The sequence below is a fragment of the Eleginops maclovinus genome, chromosome 18 (genome assembly GCF_036324505.1).
Source record: "Eleginops maclovinus isolate JMC-PN-2008 ecotype Puerto Natales chromosome 18, JC_Emac_rtc_rv5, whole genome shotgun sequence".
Classification (NCBI taxonomy): Eukaryota; Metazoa; Chordata; class Actinopteri; order Perciformes; family Eleginopidae; genus Eleginops; species Eleginops maclovinus.
The window spans coordinates 12140999-12159365 of NC_086366.1; the positions used below are offsets into that span (position 1 = coordinate 12140999).

Genomic DNA, 18367 nt, shown 5'->3' on the forward strand with positions numbered 1-18367 from the left:
ACACACACACACACACACACACACACACACACACACACACACACACACACACACACACACACACACACACACACACACACACACAGGGATAGAGCGGCAGGTGTATCTGTGGGTGCTGCTCACATTCAACTTCCTGCACAACAGTTTTTTCAAACCTCAGCGTGTTCAAGATGTCTTCAGAGAACCTTCCTCACTCCCTTCAAATGTTTTCTTATCTGCAAAAACGTGTTTCTCCAGAGCTCAGTGAACTAGAAGCTGAGATAACATTTTCTCACGTGGTTTGGTACTTACAGCAACATACGCTAAATACTACAGCAGGTCAGTGTTAAAAAGGGACATTTTATGTACATTTTTTTTGAATTTCAACATACAGTTTAGGGCTTGATGGTAAACAAAATGCAGGAAATAAGATTAAAGAGGAGAACACACAAACTTCAAGAAATGGGGACAGATCTTGTGTCTGTGTGTAATTTCAGGTGCACGTGCCTCAGTGCCGCTGAGCCGTCTGCTATTACCCGTTATCATATGTGCACTGTATAATTTTCACCAATGCATATTTAAGTGGGTAAAAGAGCACTCAGCGACACAAGGGTAGTCAGCAGAGAATGACCACAATAACTGCAGTGGACTCAGGCAAAAAGTGTTTCTTACAGAAGGGAATTAAAGGCTGTTTCAGGCATTAACAAGAAAAATGGGTCTTGAGTTGGGATTTAAATATTGAGACGGTATGATTCCCTAACAATGGCAGAAAGCTGGCACCAAAGAGAGATGTCCCTGTAGGTAAAGCTCTGCTCCATTTGCTTTCTTTTTAGAAACGAGGAATAACAAGCAGTCCTAAATACTGTGAGCAAGGAGCATGAGTAGAATTTAAAAGCGTAATTAAATGAGTGATATATTAACACTCAAGGATGTTTTAGGATTTGCTAGTGGTGTAATTTATCAACATGAAGCCGGTAAAAAATTAAGGATTGATTTGATTTTGTGGATTAAATACAAAAATATGCTGCATTATAATATTACAATATCTTATCAATATTATTGTTGATTTCAATGTGTGACCAAAGGGGGATCAGTGCATCTGAGAATGAATATTATCATAGTAGTGGCTGGCCCATCTTTAGCAAGGAGGACTTAAATCACCGGGTGGAGAATTGTAGAATAAATAAAAGATTTCACTTGTAGGAGTTTGATTCATTTGGGAACAAATGTGCACTATATAAGAACCTCTGACCCTACAAAACAAGCACATATGTGTTTGAGGCCTATCAAGTGATACTGTTGGGTTGTTCAAGGTGCTTGGATTCTGCTATTGGAGCTAGCAAGTCTAAAAGCTAGGCCTATTGATGTTCCTGTTTCGATCTTAGTTTAACCTCTGAATTATACATTTGGTGTGATGTTCCCTTAGAAAGTAACAGGTTGTCTTATTGAGAATCTAGAAGCTCCACTGGAAGATATGAAGTCCAGCAAGCACACAGTCCCAGTGTAAATCACGTGAGATCTAGGAATTGAAAAATATGAATGTTTCTACTGTGTGAAAAGCTATACGGAAAATTTGAACGGAGAGAAATATTGCCCCAAGAAAGTAAAGAAAGGATTTTCTTATTGGCTACTGAGGGTATAAGGACATTATTTCACTAACAGTGCCTGCAACCAACTCCATCTCTGATTACAAATACATGGTTTGTGGTCCTGCAGTGAAGTGATAATCAATCCTGTGACCCCTTGAGCTGTTTTGTGAAATTGAAGTGGGAAGATGACGGCCATGTGTAGGTGTAATGAAACTGCCTTGTAATGGCCAAGTGAACATTTCAGGAGAGCACACAAACAAACACACTGAACACACAGAGTTATAGTGCACCTGCACACAAAAACACCCAGTCTCCCAGGCTGGTGCCACAGGTAAGGAATTCCTGTGGAGGCTTTCAGCTGTGGCGCGTCTGCCGCCCACAAGCGAGATAACAGCGGCACGGCAATCACACCATGATGAATGAGCTGTGATAGGCACTGAAAATTGCTCCTTGGTGGCTTCCGAAGTTTGGTCCAGGGGCTCTATATCTCCAAAGTGAAATCAAAGCTTTGTTCTCAGGCAATCCTTTCTTTCACACCCACTTTCTGTTGTGAAAATATTGTCTCATTTGTACTCCCCCTGAACCAAAACATGCACACACACCTCCATCGTCCCCAAGCGCTCTTTCCCTCCTGTGTGAAATGACCCGTTCCATTTGAATCCCAATAAGTCTCAATGAGACCGGAGTTGTACAGTGTCGGACTTTGGCAATACGTCCTTCTTTCCCTCATTCCCACAGCTCCACAGCTGATAAGTCAACCACTCAGAATAACACATTGGACCAATTGCCTCTGCTTACAGGCTACTTTGTGTCTTATCGTCTGATTAACACAGAAGAGGAGGAGCTGGCAAGAGACAGGCTTGTGTGTGCGACTGTATCTTTGCGTGTATCGAGGGAATGAAGAAAGACATGAAACATGGGCAGATGACTGAAAGGCTGAACGGTTTTATGCAGTTCCAACTGGAATCCATTTTTCTCACCTTTGATGTGATATCAAAGCTACAGTAAACCAGAAAAACTGAGCTTATAAACAGCATTATATACTGTTCACAAACGTTTGAAATTGCAGACACATCTGCTCTTCTTATTAAAACAGGTAGCTAATGAATTAATGAGCAATTAATCACTGTTACCAATTGGATCAGTCAAGAATATATTACCTGTGCCACAACATTTGTGCATCACTTGGAGAGTAGCTCGATATGTGTTTCAGTGGCTGGACTCAGAGATCAATGACTCGAGGTCATTCCAACTGAGCTGAAGTTTTTCCTCCAACAAAGTTCATTATACCCGCTTTGCAGGAATATCCATTGTAAAATCTTCAGTATTTTTATCAAGGGGGAGTTACAGCCAACAGTGCAAGACTCACCAATCACCCTGTTGAAATGCTAATAAATAAAACTCATGAATAAAATTCAATGCGGTGCGAATACAAAAGAACATGCTAAATGATGAGAACCCTAGAAGAGAGATCAAGACGCAGTGAGAGGCAGCCAGGAGGAGGAGGAAACGTCAGTGGGGTTTATGCCCAAACTTCAAGCGTAGCCACACCGAGCAGCTTAAACGTTTACGCTATTAAATCTGGTCGGACAAAAACTTCATGCAAATGAGTTTTGATTGATACTGAACCATTTCATTAATACAATGATGTGATGTTTTTGTTGCCCTGTGTTACAAGTGTCATCTAATTAGTTGTCTATTAAGTCTATACATTACATTTGGCTGACGCTTTTATCCAAAGCGACTCACAATAAGTGCAAAAAACATAGAGAATCAAACTCCAAACAACAAGGAAAGTGCAGATATATTCACTTCAAACAACTCATACCATTGTAAGAGATGGCTAATTCTTACAAGGCCTAAGCTAACTCTTTAAAGTGCTTTAAACAGGAGAGGTACCTGGGTCCCACTCGCAGAGATGGAGTAGCAAGCTGACTGGCTAACGATGAGTGAAGTGCACGTGCTGGATTGTGTGGTTTAACCAAGGCCTTGAAGTTGGAAGGGGCTGATCCCTTCATAGCTACATTTTGCCTTTTTGTTTGAATTGATAAATAAACAGAGACAGAGCAGGGGACATTTTGAGTGATTGTATTGCATTGTAGGAGGAGCTCAGGACCTAAGATTTTCATTGCCATAACTACACTGTAGATACTGTGCATAGATTTTAAAAAATTGAACCTTTTTCTCTCATTCAAACCTTGTTTGAATGTCAGCTGTTTAAATAAAGCCTGAAATAAGCAAAATAACCATTTTGTTAACTTATCATTATTATATTATATTATCAGAACGATTATTATATTCTTTCACAGGATTCATAGATTACTGGTCGTTAACACGGCTGATAATAAAGGAAATTGCTTGAAAACTGCATCCCTTGTAACAGGTAGCAGAGTGAGGGTAGTGAAAATTAGCACTCACAGGATCTATATTTACAACAAAGGCTGAGAATGGCTGACATGGTGAATTATTAGCTCTTGCTGATGCACTGTGATGTACCATCATCTGAAGTACTCAGGGCAAAACAATCGCACAGCAGCAGTTCCTCTGATCCCAGGAGGACTGAGTTTGGATCTGAAAATACAAAATAGGTTTTTGATATGGTAATTGTCTGTCAGAATGTCAGCCACATGGAGATCGGATGAAGAGTTGAGCAGATTAAAATGATACACACCCCTGTTGATGTGTGCGTATCAGCGTGCATAGAGTAGTACTCACTAATATTGTCGTGATGGTAAGAGTAGTGTTGAAGAGTGTGTCCGTCACGTTGATTGATGGAAGTTTTCTCTCCATGGACAGTCCACCTTCAGAGTGCCACAGGCCAATCTGTGAAAAGGACACACAAAGACACACACACACACAAACATCAGTCACTAAGTCCATCAGTTGGAAAAGGCCAATAGAAACAACCTGTATTTAATTGCCTTTTTCTCTAAAGGACAATAAGTGTGACCCTCGTGAAAGAAAATGCAAGAGAGAGAGAAAGCAGTGGACAGATCACAATGTTGTGAGATAAGGTGACAGCGAGAGTTAGGCTGTAGAAGGAAAATAAGACAACATGTTTATGTCTCCTTGAGGACGAAACACAGGGCATGTGTTCAATCAGAGGCAACAGAATGCATTCATTAAACCAATTACCGGCAAATCCTGTGGCACAGAGCCACATTTTCATTTTCATTACAGCTCGAGAGCGCATTCACACCTCCACCTCACATGGTGTCTTTCCTCCCATCCCCTATCTGTCTCTTCCTTCTTCCGTTTCATTCATTTATTTGTTTGACCCACGTTTGTCAACACCATGACGACAGTCTCTGCAGACTTGAGAAACTTGTGAATCTTTACTTCTGCCTCTTGCTACTTTCAGGTACACATTTCACGTAATAACCTCAATCTTTCCATAATGGCCTTGACAAGGAAACAATATCTGGGTAATTTGTATGCTCTGACCTTGTAAGATTTGCATGGCTTCTCTAATGGTTGGAAAAATTCTACAACCTTGGAGCTTATTAAAATCCGTGCAAGCACTGGATAAACTGCAGAAATGCAAGTTGTTCGATAAAACAAAGAGTGTTTTTCCTGACAGCAGAGCTTTGACTTTCCCTGTGACAACCAATTGACCCTTGATGATGAGCATGAGCTTTTCACTATTCTCACTCAATACATCTATGCTTGTGATTATATGGTAGGAAGTATGTGACTCTTGTGGCACAATGTGTACAGGACTACCAGGCTTGGCTCTCCTTATCGTGGTGGCTTCACAAGCTATCATTTCATTTATGTGGCTGGCGCAGAAGCAGTTAATTTCAGTGACAATATCAAGTAGAACAATTGATTTATGTGTTGGCACAGAAGATAACCTCGGATAAATCAAGAACAATGAAATATGCTAAATATGTCTTTTTATTAGTTTGCACATCTTATCTTCTGTAAAATTTGAGATACAAGGTGTTTTTTAACAACTGGAGGTCAGGTATTTTTGCTTGAGATCACAGCGTGTCTTATAATATGGAAACAAACAAGAAAAAAGGCAGCAATGTTATGTCTTTTATTAAAAAATAACCTGTGGGGCTCATTGACAAACAGAATAGTGAAAATTCAAAGCACTATTTTTGGTCATTTACGTTCAAACTCTGTTACCTACCTCATTATCGTAGACATGATCATGTGTCTAATTAAATTTTATATATATCATTATGGTATTATTTTTTATACTTCCTTGGGTTTCTTGTCTCACAGTTTAAATGTATCACTACGGCTGTCCCACGCAGGATTTATCACACCTTTACACAAAAGACTTGCAACCTTGTGTTCTCAGGCATTTGACAGACGGAAGGGTGCCACTGTGACCATTGTCAGGCCAATTATCATCGGTTATACTTAACAAAATTTCCCAGTTTGGGATAAATAAAGTATTTCTGATTCTGATGTCAAAGCTTAACCCCAGTCTAGCCAGCAATCTTGCAATACCCTGTAATGTAGAATTTGATTGGCTGTTCCCCTTCCCATTTTGGTCTTCCTTCCCTTTAAGAGTCTTGTTCCGTGTTAGACCGGGGTCAGATCCTTGCACTACATTGGTTGTAAAGGTTACCTGGCCTTCCAGCTGGAACTTTATTCTGTTAAATGCTCGACTCTTTTTTAAATAACAGAACTTTGATTTGAAGCTTGTAGATTTGTTCTTTTCTTACCAAAAGGTGATAAGTGAGGAATTTCCATAACACTCATTTTGTAAACATTGCAACCTCTGTCTGTAGAGAAATATCTCTTATCTCAATAATCAACCTCCCTCTGTTATTACTATTACAGTATAAACGAGGAGTAAATGAGAGAATATGGAATCTAATTTAGCCTTGGTACATTGTTGATGTGACGCTATTTATGTCACTGGAATGAGTTCTCGACTACATGCTGGAAAGCCTTTGGGAGTATACATGTTTGGAAACCAGAGGATGAACAGTTAGATGATCAGTGATTGAATTCTGAAATGAAAAATAAAAATAGTCATGGTTTGTTTCAGGAGTAAATGGCCTAAATTATCAAGAGATTACAGCCCATTCATCACGATCAGTGCCTGCATTTGGAAGCTCTTTAACCACACTCTCTTAACTCTGATCCTAAATTATGATGTGAGGTATAAAAAAAAGAGAAAGGAAGTGCTCCCGGATTCAAAGATTTCCTTTGAGAGTACATGATCAAAAGATCTTGCCTCCCATTTCTTCTGGTGTACTTGTTGGGAGAAACAGCACCTTGATCACACAAATAGACTATAGTTACCCAAACCCCTTGAACAACATACTATACACTCCTCTGATGATGGCCTCAAGAACCAGAGGGCTAGAATATGTGAGCATATGGTGGCCCGACCAAAAAGTAACCTGGGAAATAAAGAGTTCAGCAATCAGCGTACATAATCAGTTATCAGAGCCGGAGGAGACAGTGGGGGGTGGGCTACTTCTGGGCTCAGCAGGTGTCACCAGAGGGCTGAGCATGGGGGTGACTGAGAGGTTAATGTGATGGGGTAGCACCGCTACTCCTGCCCAGGAACAGGAGGTGGAGAGAGATGTGGGAGCTGTGAGCAGGAAGGGAGAAGACGCATATGCTGGCGGGGGAGGAACTAGCTTTTGGTGGCCCTGTTGCAACCTGAGCTTTGAGGGGGAGAGAATAGAGCTGTACTGTCTGTGAGTCACTCTGACTACCAGGAAGGAAGATGTATACATCAGCTTATATGAACAGGAAAGCACGCCGGGAGCAAACCCATCCTTACATTCATTGTTTTGAATGAACACATTTAATGTGGTAATTTTTCTTTGTAAGACTCTATGCAATAAATATGGGAGGCCCCTCATTATGTAACACAAATAAGATGAAAATATGTCAACAAAAAGTGTAAAAGTTGGGTAAAAACCAATACATAACTAATTAAGTTGATTAAATATAAATTACAGGGCCATGCAGATGTCATTAATTTGACGGCAAGGCAAGAACATCAGTAATCGTACATGTAATTTCCCTTGGAGCCCATTTAGTTATAATTCTGTAGGTTGTGCAAACTACAGAACAGTGAATGGACCGCTAACCATTAATCTTGGTGAAGCATTACCATTGAACCATTGCATGATATCTCATTATACTCGCAGCACAACTCAAAAATCTATTAGACTCAAGATTACGTGCAAAACAATATATCTACTTGATGTTTCTCAGTTCCGTGTCATTATTTTGGTATTTACACTACAATAACAATCAATAACTACAGTGCAGTACAAGCGCAGAGTCTAGGAAACAAATTCAGACTGTTGACGAGTACTGTGCACTATTTATTGTACTGAGAAACAGGCTCGCAGGAAGAAGAATCACGTATAATAAGACAGAGGGGAATAGGAGCAGAGCAAAAGGAAAAGACTGAGATAAGTAGAAATATGCAGGGGAATGTCAATCTTTTACTGAGTAGGTGCGGTGAGGCTGGTGAACGGAATGAAAATCAATGAGAAAGTATGGGGAGCAGCCAGCTAGGGAGCCAGAACACAAGGCGGAGAGAACAAGGGAAAGAGACAGCATCTGAAAGACATGAAAAGAGAGATGGAGAGGGGGAGAGAGAGTTTATGCGAGTGCAAAATAAAAAGCAACAGCGAGAGAGCAAGGTAGACGAGAGAGACCGACAGGGAAAGTGACAACAAGTGGAACGACGCACCCTGGGTAATATCCAGGGTTCATTCTAGAACCTGGAATTACAGCACGAGAAAAAGATTAGGGAGGCTGCTCATTGAAGCGTCAGGATTGGCTGATTTTCCTGTCAGAAAAATGCTGTATCCAATAGGGCGTGGCGAGACAGCACTGTGAGAGACCCATCCATCACATACGAGAGAAGCAACAGCTACCATTATCAAGCATAATGTCATACAGTCCACTTACACCCAGGCTAAAACCTTCACGTGTCACAGAGGTGCAATGAGTCTGACTCAGGATGGGAAAGTGTGTGTGTGTTTACTGGCTGTATTCCTGCATGTGTCTGTTTGTGGATGTGTGAATTGCAGAGGCAAAATAACCTTACAGGCCTCTGAGGATGGACTTTTATCGCTCTTATTGCTACGTTATGCCATCTCAGCTTGATGAAAATATGCTGAAGTAGATGCAGTTCCTACCCATCAGCGAAAATTACCACTTGTTGAATCAGCAGCTATCTCTCGCTTATAACTAAAGGTATATATAGAGCTAACCCACTCATAATGATTGCATTTTTCAAATGACGAGCAAAGACATTGTTTAAATGTATTAGTTTCTATCTGTTATGCCGGTTTTCTCAATGGAATAGTGAGTGAGAAATATGTATTTATATTTAAAAAGTTGACGACTTTTAAAACTCTTTTATAAAGTCTAAACTGTGATTTGCACTGTCCATAAACACACAGATCCACATAAACACCATGTTTTCAGCACACTCATTATTTGGCATTATGGTGAATAATGGAACTGGTTGTTCAGTCCTAGTAATGAGACTCTAACTCTAGTTGAAAAGAAGGTCGTTCGTCTGTCAGAGCAGATCTTCAAAGCAGCGCTGCAAGTTCTCCAAGTGCTTCATCCCTAGTGAAGCAGACGACAAACAATGGATGTCCTTGCAGCCACAGTCCCTGCTCAGTCTGTATACCCCGACTTTACTGACTGTCCAAATGTCCTCATCACTAGCGACCGTGTTTCTGCAGACATTATCCTAACACTAGAGGACAGAACAAGACCTTTAGGGGTGTGTTCAAATCACAACTCGCCTATTAACTTAGTCCAATCCTAATCTTCATTAACTAAACTGAAAGTCTAATGATAGAGGGTGTCTGGACATATTGTTAGTCCCCTTGAGGCAAAAAAACTAACCGGACAAAATGAAAACTAACATATGAACTTTGTCTTTGGTGGGATAGTTAGTACCGGGACAAATGACTCTGCAGTAGTGACAGTCTGGTATGTATCACTTCCAGCTATAATTGACAGAGATGGAAACCAATGTGTTTGACACACCTTTTCAGACGAGATGCTATACTGTATTTAAACAATTATTACAATACATTAATATAATATTTAAAAATATATCTGGTAGATGGAGAGAACTCCACTTTCTTTCATCATAAAGATCGGGTCTCATGTGGTATCACCTACTGTCCTACTTCTGGTGAGGGGGGGCCATGAGTGAGGTTAGCTAAAGGAATCATTTTGCTTGACAAGAGCATTGTATTTGCTTATTTGCTTACATTTTTGCTTTATTATCTTGTATTTCCTTTTAATTTATGTTATCTTTTGTTACTCCCCTGCATACTTCAGGCAAGCTAACGTCAAATCCTGTTCAGCGTGCACTGTAGATCAAAGTTTTGGCACTTGTTAAGTTATGAAATAATAATTATAAAACGATGATGACAATGTTTGTGATATGAAACGGGAATCCTATAAAGAATCTAAAAAGACTCCTGGGAGAACAAAGTGTAAACCTGTCTATACCCCGAAGAGAGAACAAATAAAAACAATGCCTATAAGATTACAATGCATCTATGGATTCTCTGTAGCTACACCATAATGAGAGTCTTGGTAGGATTTCAAGGGTGCAATGTGAAGACTGATAAAAACAGACACACATAGTCAGAATCACAGGCACACTGGCACAGAGGCACTCGCACACACTCACATAAATTTGCATGTACATGCATACAACACACACACACGCACACAAACACATACACCAAGCCAAGCAACCCATAGACAGTCTCACCCAGCCTTGAAATCCGTTAAGACTGGGGGATCTTGCAAAACAGCTCATCCATTCTGCTTTTGATCTATTCCCCATCTCCAGCCTGCAAAGTGCAAACTGAGAAAAACAAAGGAGGAATGGGGACTGCTGTATGTCTCTGAGAGACCAAACAAAGGAGAGAACGAGAGACACACACAGAGATGCCGGTGTGTGTAGACTTCTGATGTGAGTTTCTTATTTAGAAAATTCAATATGCAGTTGCAGATTCAGCAGGGAAGACAACTTTAGTAAGATTGAGGATGATTTCAGTTCAATTGTCATAAATTCTTGATCTCATGCAAAGTTATTGTTTAATCAATATGTTTTGCTTGGACTAGTGCCCAAAAGAAATGTGTGACACAAACACACTGCCTTTAATACATGTGGTGATGTGTTTTGTTTAACTCAGGAGAAGTATTAGCATCAAAGCCTGTCTTCAAACTAGCTTGGGATTTATTTTCTCCAAGATTTTGAGTCAATCTCAGTCAAGATGCAAGGGGGGTGTTGGAGAGAATATGTCAAAAGATGACTTATAAGTCTTGTGAGCAAGGCTGGCCAGATTTTCCCCAGTCCAACACATTTAAATCAACAGCCCTATCGTGCAGCTCACACAGTCTTCACCCCTGTTACATCCCCACTGGAAGTGACTGCGTGTCTGTGTTTGTGTAAGTCTCAGGGGGAAAAAGCACCAAGTCAGATAGCATTATCTCATACAGTATTTGCAAGAACATGTTGGTCTTTATTCAGTATCAACACATCATCATAGGGGAGACATTTTTGTAATATTTCAAAATCAATACATTACATTTATCACTTCCAATTAGTATCTATTCTCATTGGAGAAGATGAAATGAAAATGAAATGAGAAGAAATCTAATAAATGTGACTTGATTCTCTTGCTAGCAGCGTGTTGTTTCTTCTCAAAATTCATAGCCTCTCTGACCTCCAGGGCTGTCTGCAGCACTAAGGACATTTAACTCATAACAGAGACGGCTCTGTGTGCAATAAACTGGGAGAGACAAAGCCGCACATAAACTGATCTAACGTTTTGCAACTGAGCATTACTGACATTAGAAAGAGGGCATGTGACCGCAATGTAATACGACGTTTTCAGAATACTTTTCTATACATGGTGATATGATTAAAAAAAAAACAGTATCAAATTAGTGTACGCTGAATGGAGAGCATCACTAGCACCAGAGAGATAAAAGCAACTTCAAAGACGGAGGGAAAAACATAAAAACTGAAGCGAGAATGGAAAAGGTTGCTTGGGAAAGTGATGGAAAAGACGATACTAAATTCACATATTAGAGCATCAATGCAGATGATTCTAAAGTCTACATTTCCTGCTGGAAAAACACACAGCCCATTCTGTCTTCACAATGAAATGAGCAGACATAAGGGGGGAGGGGGGTTTGGCAGATAAAGGTGAGAAAAAGTGTTGAATGGATGATCCTCAGAATTTAATGTGGCTTGACATGCTGCTGTTCCACTTGCTGGACACATGAACTTCACACACAAATGAACTTAAAAGCACCCTTCTTAGGCAGCATAATACTGACAACAAAACTGCGCTGGAATGCTCAGTTCTGATGAGCTATTGAATTTCGTGAGCGGGGTATGGATAACAAAAGATAAACCTCTGAATAAAATAAAACACTATAAAAAGAACCAGGGAGGAGAACAAGTATTTTTCCAGCAGGCTCTAAACTCCCTTGATCTGCTCATATGAAAAGTGGTGCACAATTTTGGGGACAATTGTAACCTACAGTGAAATAATACAGCTGCATTGCATACTGGAAAATAAACAATACAACTATTCCCATGTTACTTTTTTCCCCTGCTGGCAAACAGTTTCCTGCTTCTACACTTTGTACCAAAATAGAAATTATTGTTGTAATTACACAGCTGTAACACAGAAGCCTACTTACTCTTCCTCTCTCACTCACACAAACACATTCAGAGTGAAAGACTGAAACATGTTTAATCTGCTCAGTTGCATGGGATCAGAGGGTTCCCTCAGTCTCCACTTACTCTAACCTTAGTGGCAGTAGCTCAAGCACCAGCTCTTTCCTATTACACCTGTACGTCTATCAGACCTGGTTAAGATGTACTTGTTTCTGCCCGAGGCAGAGAAAGGGATCCAAGCCAGGCCAGGGTGTGCTGAGCTACGTCAATCTCCTATGATAATATCCTTCAAGGAGAGAAAAAAGGGTGGAGGCGATCTTGAATCTGTCAACCTGCTGTGCACCAACCCACACCTCTCATCCTCTTATTTCCCCTTTTTACCCTTCTCCCTCAGTACCTGTCCCACCTCTCCCTACCTCGCTCTTTCCTTCCCTCCCTCCCTCTTCTATGCAGCAGCGTAGAGAAATTGAATTGAGTGCATCTGCATCCACAGTAGAGTGGGCAGCAAGAGTAATAGTGCTCACAGAGACGGGGTGGGAGCAAAGAAAAGGGTAGGGGAAGGAAAAAGCAGATTGCCGTAATAAACATAGGAGCAGCACTGACAGGAAATAAATAAATCCGATACAAAAGAGAAAGAAATTGAACGAGCACATTCACCATTTAACTGGAGGAAGTCTTGTGTAAATAACACAGCTCAAATCATTTCTTGCAAATTGAAGTGGTGCCCATGTAGTGTACGTGTGTCTAAAAGAATGCATGCAAGATGTGAGTGTGTGTGTGTGTGTGAGAGATATGCCAGGCAATCAGAGTTCCCTCAGATACAGGGAAGCAGATGGGTTTAATAAGGGTCGCCTCCTAGTACGCCACCTGCATTTTTTAGCTTTACCTATGAAAACCACAAAAGGTCACCTGGGGACCCAAGTTTATTTAAAAAAAGCAATCTGGCTGTACATGCTCAAATGAAAATTCAGTAAAATGGATAGGGCTTACTCTGACATGTTTAGAAGATGAACAGTTTATAGAGGATCGCTTCACAGAGACGGGGACATACAATGCACAGAACATGCCACTCGAATGTGTGGTAGAAAGACAACAATAACAGACAATCAATATCCAAGGTTAAAGGAAGTGTATTAAATAAGAATCCATTAAATTAAATTACCAATTGGTTTGAGCTGTGTCTGCCACTGCTGAATAGATGCAGGCCAAATAATCAAAAATGAATTTGATTGTGGTGTCAAACATAGATGATATATGATCTACATGATCTAGAAATGTAAACAGTTCATGGCATTTAGCCAATTCATTCTTAATGCTGCTGCACATGTAATCTACCCTGATGAAAAGGGATGAGTTGGGACACTCACGCTTTGTATTTCAGTAAATATGCCAGGAGTGGTTTGGGCAGCTTGCACATTCGCCTAGGGAGGGATTTCTATTACTTCAGTGGAAATAATGGAGAAAAAGAACTCAATGGAAAAAGCTCCAACCGGTTTTCATGTTATGTTGATGAGATTTTGGTTTGCAGATCAGGGAAGCACAATTTGGTTTAAACAAAGAAAGGAAAAAAGGCCCAACATCAGGCACTGAAATCCCAGTCACTGGAAGAATGTGTGAGATTATTTCATGTTGCCTTAACCTTTGTTTTACAGCTATGGCAGATCAACTCAGTTCGATCTCTGGTACAAACCTTGCAGGCTTCATAAAAACACATTATGAGTGTGGTAGAATGTCAGAGCAAAATCTATTCCTGAGCATCGAATTTTGCGAGGCACCTGTAGACTCAATAATGAGAACAATTAGCTTTGCGTCATGCTGGAGTCGCCCTTTGGCCTTTTGCATTTCTGTTTGGCGTGACCTGCTGTAACTTACTCATAACATGGTTGATGCTCTGTGGCTTCTTCTAGTCTCTAAAAATGTCAATGACAAAACAAATACTAAAAAACTCTCTCTCTCTCTCAGGTGTACTAAAGCTATGATGAAGAGCCTCCATTATAAAACTAAATTTGAGATTTTCTCCTCTCCAGGAGGTGGCAAAGAGTATTTGCAGGCCTTTGCAATGCACAGATATGAACAATGATGCACGTAGTAAGTGCTAACAAACCCACACACACAAATACACAGAAATACCCTGATATCATAGCACTCTTTTTTGGACTCTCACAGAACAGAGCCTAGCACTGTAACAGGAAAGATATTGCCTACCCCAAACCGCAATAATTACTGGTTTTGCAGCTTCTTCCAATTAACAGGAGTGCTGCTGTCAATGAGCTTCATGCAGAAAAAGAGGGGCAATCCACGGATTCTGCAGAGAGGCTGGAACGCTCTCTCAGTGTGCTGTGTGCTGTGTGCTGTATGCTGTGGTGTGTGTTGGCTGGCAGGCTGCAGTGTGATTGTTTTGGAAAAGACTTGTGCTAAACATGCATAAATGCTGGTGGGCTCGTTGTGTGTGAGAGTGTGCAGAGACCAAGAAGCAGGCAGTGGGGGCTGGCACAGACTCCATCAATACTCACACAGGCGCTGACGCATGCACGCTGACACCACACACACACACACACACACACACACACACACACACACACACACACACACACACACACACACACACACACACACACACACACACACACACACACACACACACACACACACACACACACACACACACACACACACACACACACACACACACACACACACACACACACACACACACACACACACACACACACACACACACACGCCTAAACACAATGTAAACTCATGTCAGATAAATCTGTCAGCTAGTTTCAAAATATCACACAAAGTGACTCTATATTTCTGAAAACCAAAAATCATTTAACCAATAGCAGCAAGAAGTTGAGTTAAGTGCACCTTCTTTTAATGTTCCTGAAGAGAACGCAGTGTGTGCATTCAGAGACACAGGTTGAGTTATAATATCCCTCTGTACAACCCAAATGTAACTGTTTTGAAACGCACCCCTGATGTTCACTCCATCTGCGGAATATACCCTCAGAAACACATTCACACACCCAATCCCATATAGTTCTAGTCTCTTTATCTAGTTCATTACACTAGCTTGTGAATAGCCGTAGCAAAAAGATAAGGAGGATAACAGCCTATTTCTTTAATATGATTCGTCATGGTAACAGGACATAGCAGAGAAGGTCAAGTTGTTGCCCTATAATCATTAAATGTGGTGACAGTTAAAACACAGTGCACGTAAAGAAAGAAAAAAATGGAGCCCCCGCTGTTATTTGACATGCGGAAAGATTGTTTCTCGTTATATAGCTTCGTCTATGCCTCTTTTCTTCCTGGCCTATTTTTCTCTTGCATGCCCTTTCTGTCTCATTTACTTTCCGCCTGTCATCCCCTTTCCTCATTTCTCTTCCCCCTCTCCCCCTTCCATCTGTGTGTCTTGCCTCTTCTGTGGACTGTTGGTTACAGGTGCCAGTGGTCTTTCAGCCAGACCATGCACAATGTCATGCCAACTTCTTAAACCATCATCATTGGCACACCTGGCCGCTAGCACAGGAGCATCTGGGAAATGTACTTTGCCTGCCAAAACTCAACAAATAAAGATTATTGCATAATGCAGCTACATCATATCCTGGAAATAAGGTAGGTTAACTCCACTGGCATCTGAAATGGTTCTTTGCAAGCTTAGCGCTATTACTGGAATGTCACTTGTATATTATGGTTCTCTAGATGGTTCATTTTCAGATTTTATAGCTCAAACCTCACTGTGATGACTTTTGCATCAGACCAAACTTGGTCAAAATGTATTATAAATGAATCATTTAAACAGAAGAAAATACAAATAACAGTGTCTACTTATTTTCTAGTATTTTCTGAATGCCGAGTATTAATTCAACATTGCAATATCACAATTTGCCTTTGGTCCTTGATGTGGTACACAACATGTGGGTGAAAATTTAAATCAAACCCTACATTAGTAAATCATAAAATTGTCTTCTTCCTGCGGAGACAAACCAGCAGGAACCAAAGTGGTGCAGGCTCACAGTCACTCACAATTACAGGTTTGGAGATTTGTTTTCTGTTAAAATACAAATCTATTATTACTTGCCATTTGAATGAATGGCATTTAATGATTAATAGATTGATACTGATTCAAAGCAATACAATTCATATTTATTTTCTTTAAACTTATAAATGATGACTGCTAAAGGATTAAAGAGAAGATTATGGTAAGTAGCACTAGCTGGTAAACAAACATGTGATGGTGACTAAATAGTTAGAAAGGCAGGCAAATAGACAGACAGATAAATAATGATAGATGGATAGCTATATAGATAAAACAGATAAAGGTGGAGCAGAGAGCAGCAGGAAACTGTTCTAATGTGTGAAATGCCTGCCAGAGAAATTCAATTTTTGACAGTGATTGGCTGAATAGTGTTGAACCCCCGAGGAGCTGATGGTCTCACATGTGAGGGGATCTATAGCGCAAACACAGTGCTCAGGATGAGCGGATGGCTGTTGATGCTGACTGAGGAAAATGTGTGGAAGAGAAATGGAGAACTGTACAGCATGCCTCGTTGCTTTTTATCTCCACAAAGTTTTGGTTGAAAGTTGATGGAAGGATTTCTTTTCTGTTGTTTTAATATGCATTTAGTGGCATGGTGTGGATGCTGTAAACTATGAATAGAATACTTTATTTTAACCAAAAAACAGACGTGAAATATCAACTCTATATTTGTGTGTTTCTATATATTTAGCCCAAACTCTTTTTGTGAGTTGGCATGTCGGTAGTGAGCCACCTTCCTTATGTCTGCCAAGGCCCTGGCACCTGTAGTGTCTGTCTGGACGAAGCAGTCCCAACCCAACAGCATGTGGGAGGTGTTAGTCAACAAAACAAACAACACCCCCATCCTGTCCCCTGTCTAACACCTTGCCTCTCTCCATTAACAAAACTGGCAGGAGTGCTTTATAATACTTCTGGTTGAAATCATCACATTAGGCCTGATAGCATTACCCTTCTGCTTTACTGGCCCAGTGCCAAAATAAAGAGGGGACACAGAGAGAGGCAGACAAGGTTAATAAAGGCGGATGGGATTCTGTCTAACTCTTTCACGGGTTGCTTAGGGGAGATTTTTCTGACACTCAATCCCCTTATTCAGGGATATCAACAAATCCTAAGGGTCAAATGTTTTAACACACAGATGTGGAATCAGTTTTCCCTCTCTGTGCTATCTTACTGTTTATACCTTGTCTGTATCTTATACTAGTTTAACAACAAACACTAAAATGTTGTAGATAGCAGCAGGAATACAGCTATCTGCTGCTGCAGAGGGGTGAATGTTTGTTGGATTATGGATAAATCAATAACCAGCATACACAATGCAGCATTGACGGGAAAACAGTCGGGACAGCTTAGAAAACACAGCTGTCAGGGTGAGGGACAAGTGTTTCTAGGGAAAATACTGTGCACAGTTTGGTACAGCACCATGAAAACATAAATTCCAGGATTACATTAATCTCTTTACATCAGGCCTTAAGTTAAAACGTAAAATATTGAATTCTTGGCATTTATAAAAACAGGGGTTTCACAGCAGTAGTTCCGTTTAGCTACGGTATGTTGAAATGATGGCCTTCTGAATAATCTAGGACATCCACTCATAAAAAGAAACGCATAAATTAAGATGCCCGCAGGTATAATCCTCATTGTGTGCACTGAATGGGAATGAGGAAGAGAAAGGGACAGTGAGAGGGACAGAAAAAAAAAGTGAAACTGCTGTTGTCCAGTGTCTGAGGGATTGGTCATCACTTGCATTTTGCTGAAATAAATTGGTCTTTTAGGCATACCTTACATTAACATTGTTGTTATGAAATAAGAGCTGGTGTCTGTACTGGCTCATACAGTCCTCATGTTAAAAGCACTATCTGCTTCTGGGTAATTGCACCAAGGAGGTTTCCAGTTTGTTGGATGTTTGGTTGTTTTGGGTTGCTTTTTCTGTTTGTAAGCAGGTGTACGGAAAAAAGAATAGGCCCAATTCTAGGAAACTTGATGAAAGGGTGTATCATTGGCCATGGAAGAATCCATAACGTTTTGGAGTGGATCCAAATCACTTGGTAATAAAGCCATTATTTTTCAATAATAGAAACAACC

The 18367-nt window shown here is 40.5% G+C and overlaps 1 protein-coding gene across 1 annotated transcript in view; it reads right to left on the minus strand.

Moving 5' to 3' along the window:
- Positions 1-18367, minus strand: part of grik4 (glutamate receptor, ionotropic, kainate 4) — a 252415-nt gene that overhangs the window by 22168 nt on the left and 211880 nt on the right. Inside the window, 1 exon segment of the mRNA XM_063907054.1 lies at positions 4284-4391. Within this exon segment, the coding sequence (XP_063763124.1) occupies positions 4284-4391 (108 nt within the window).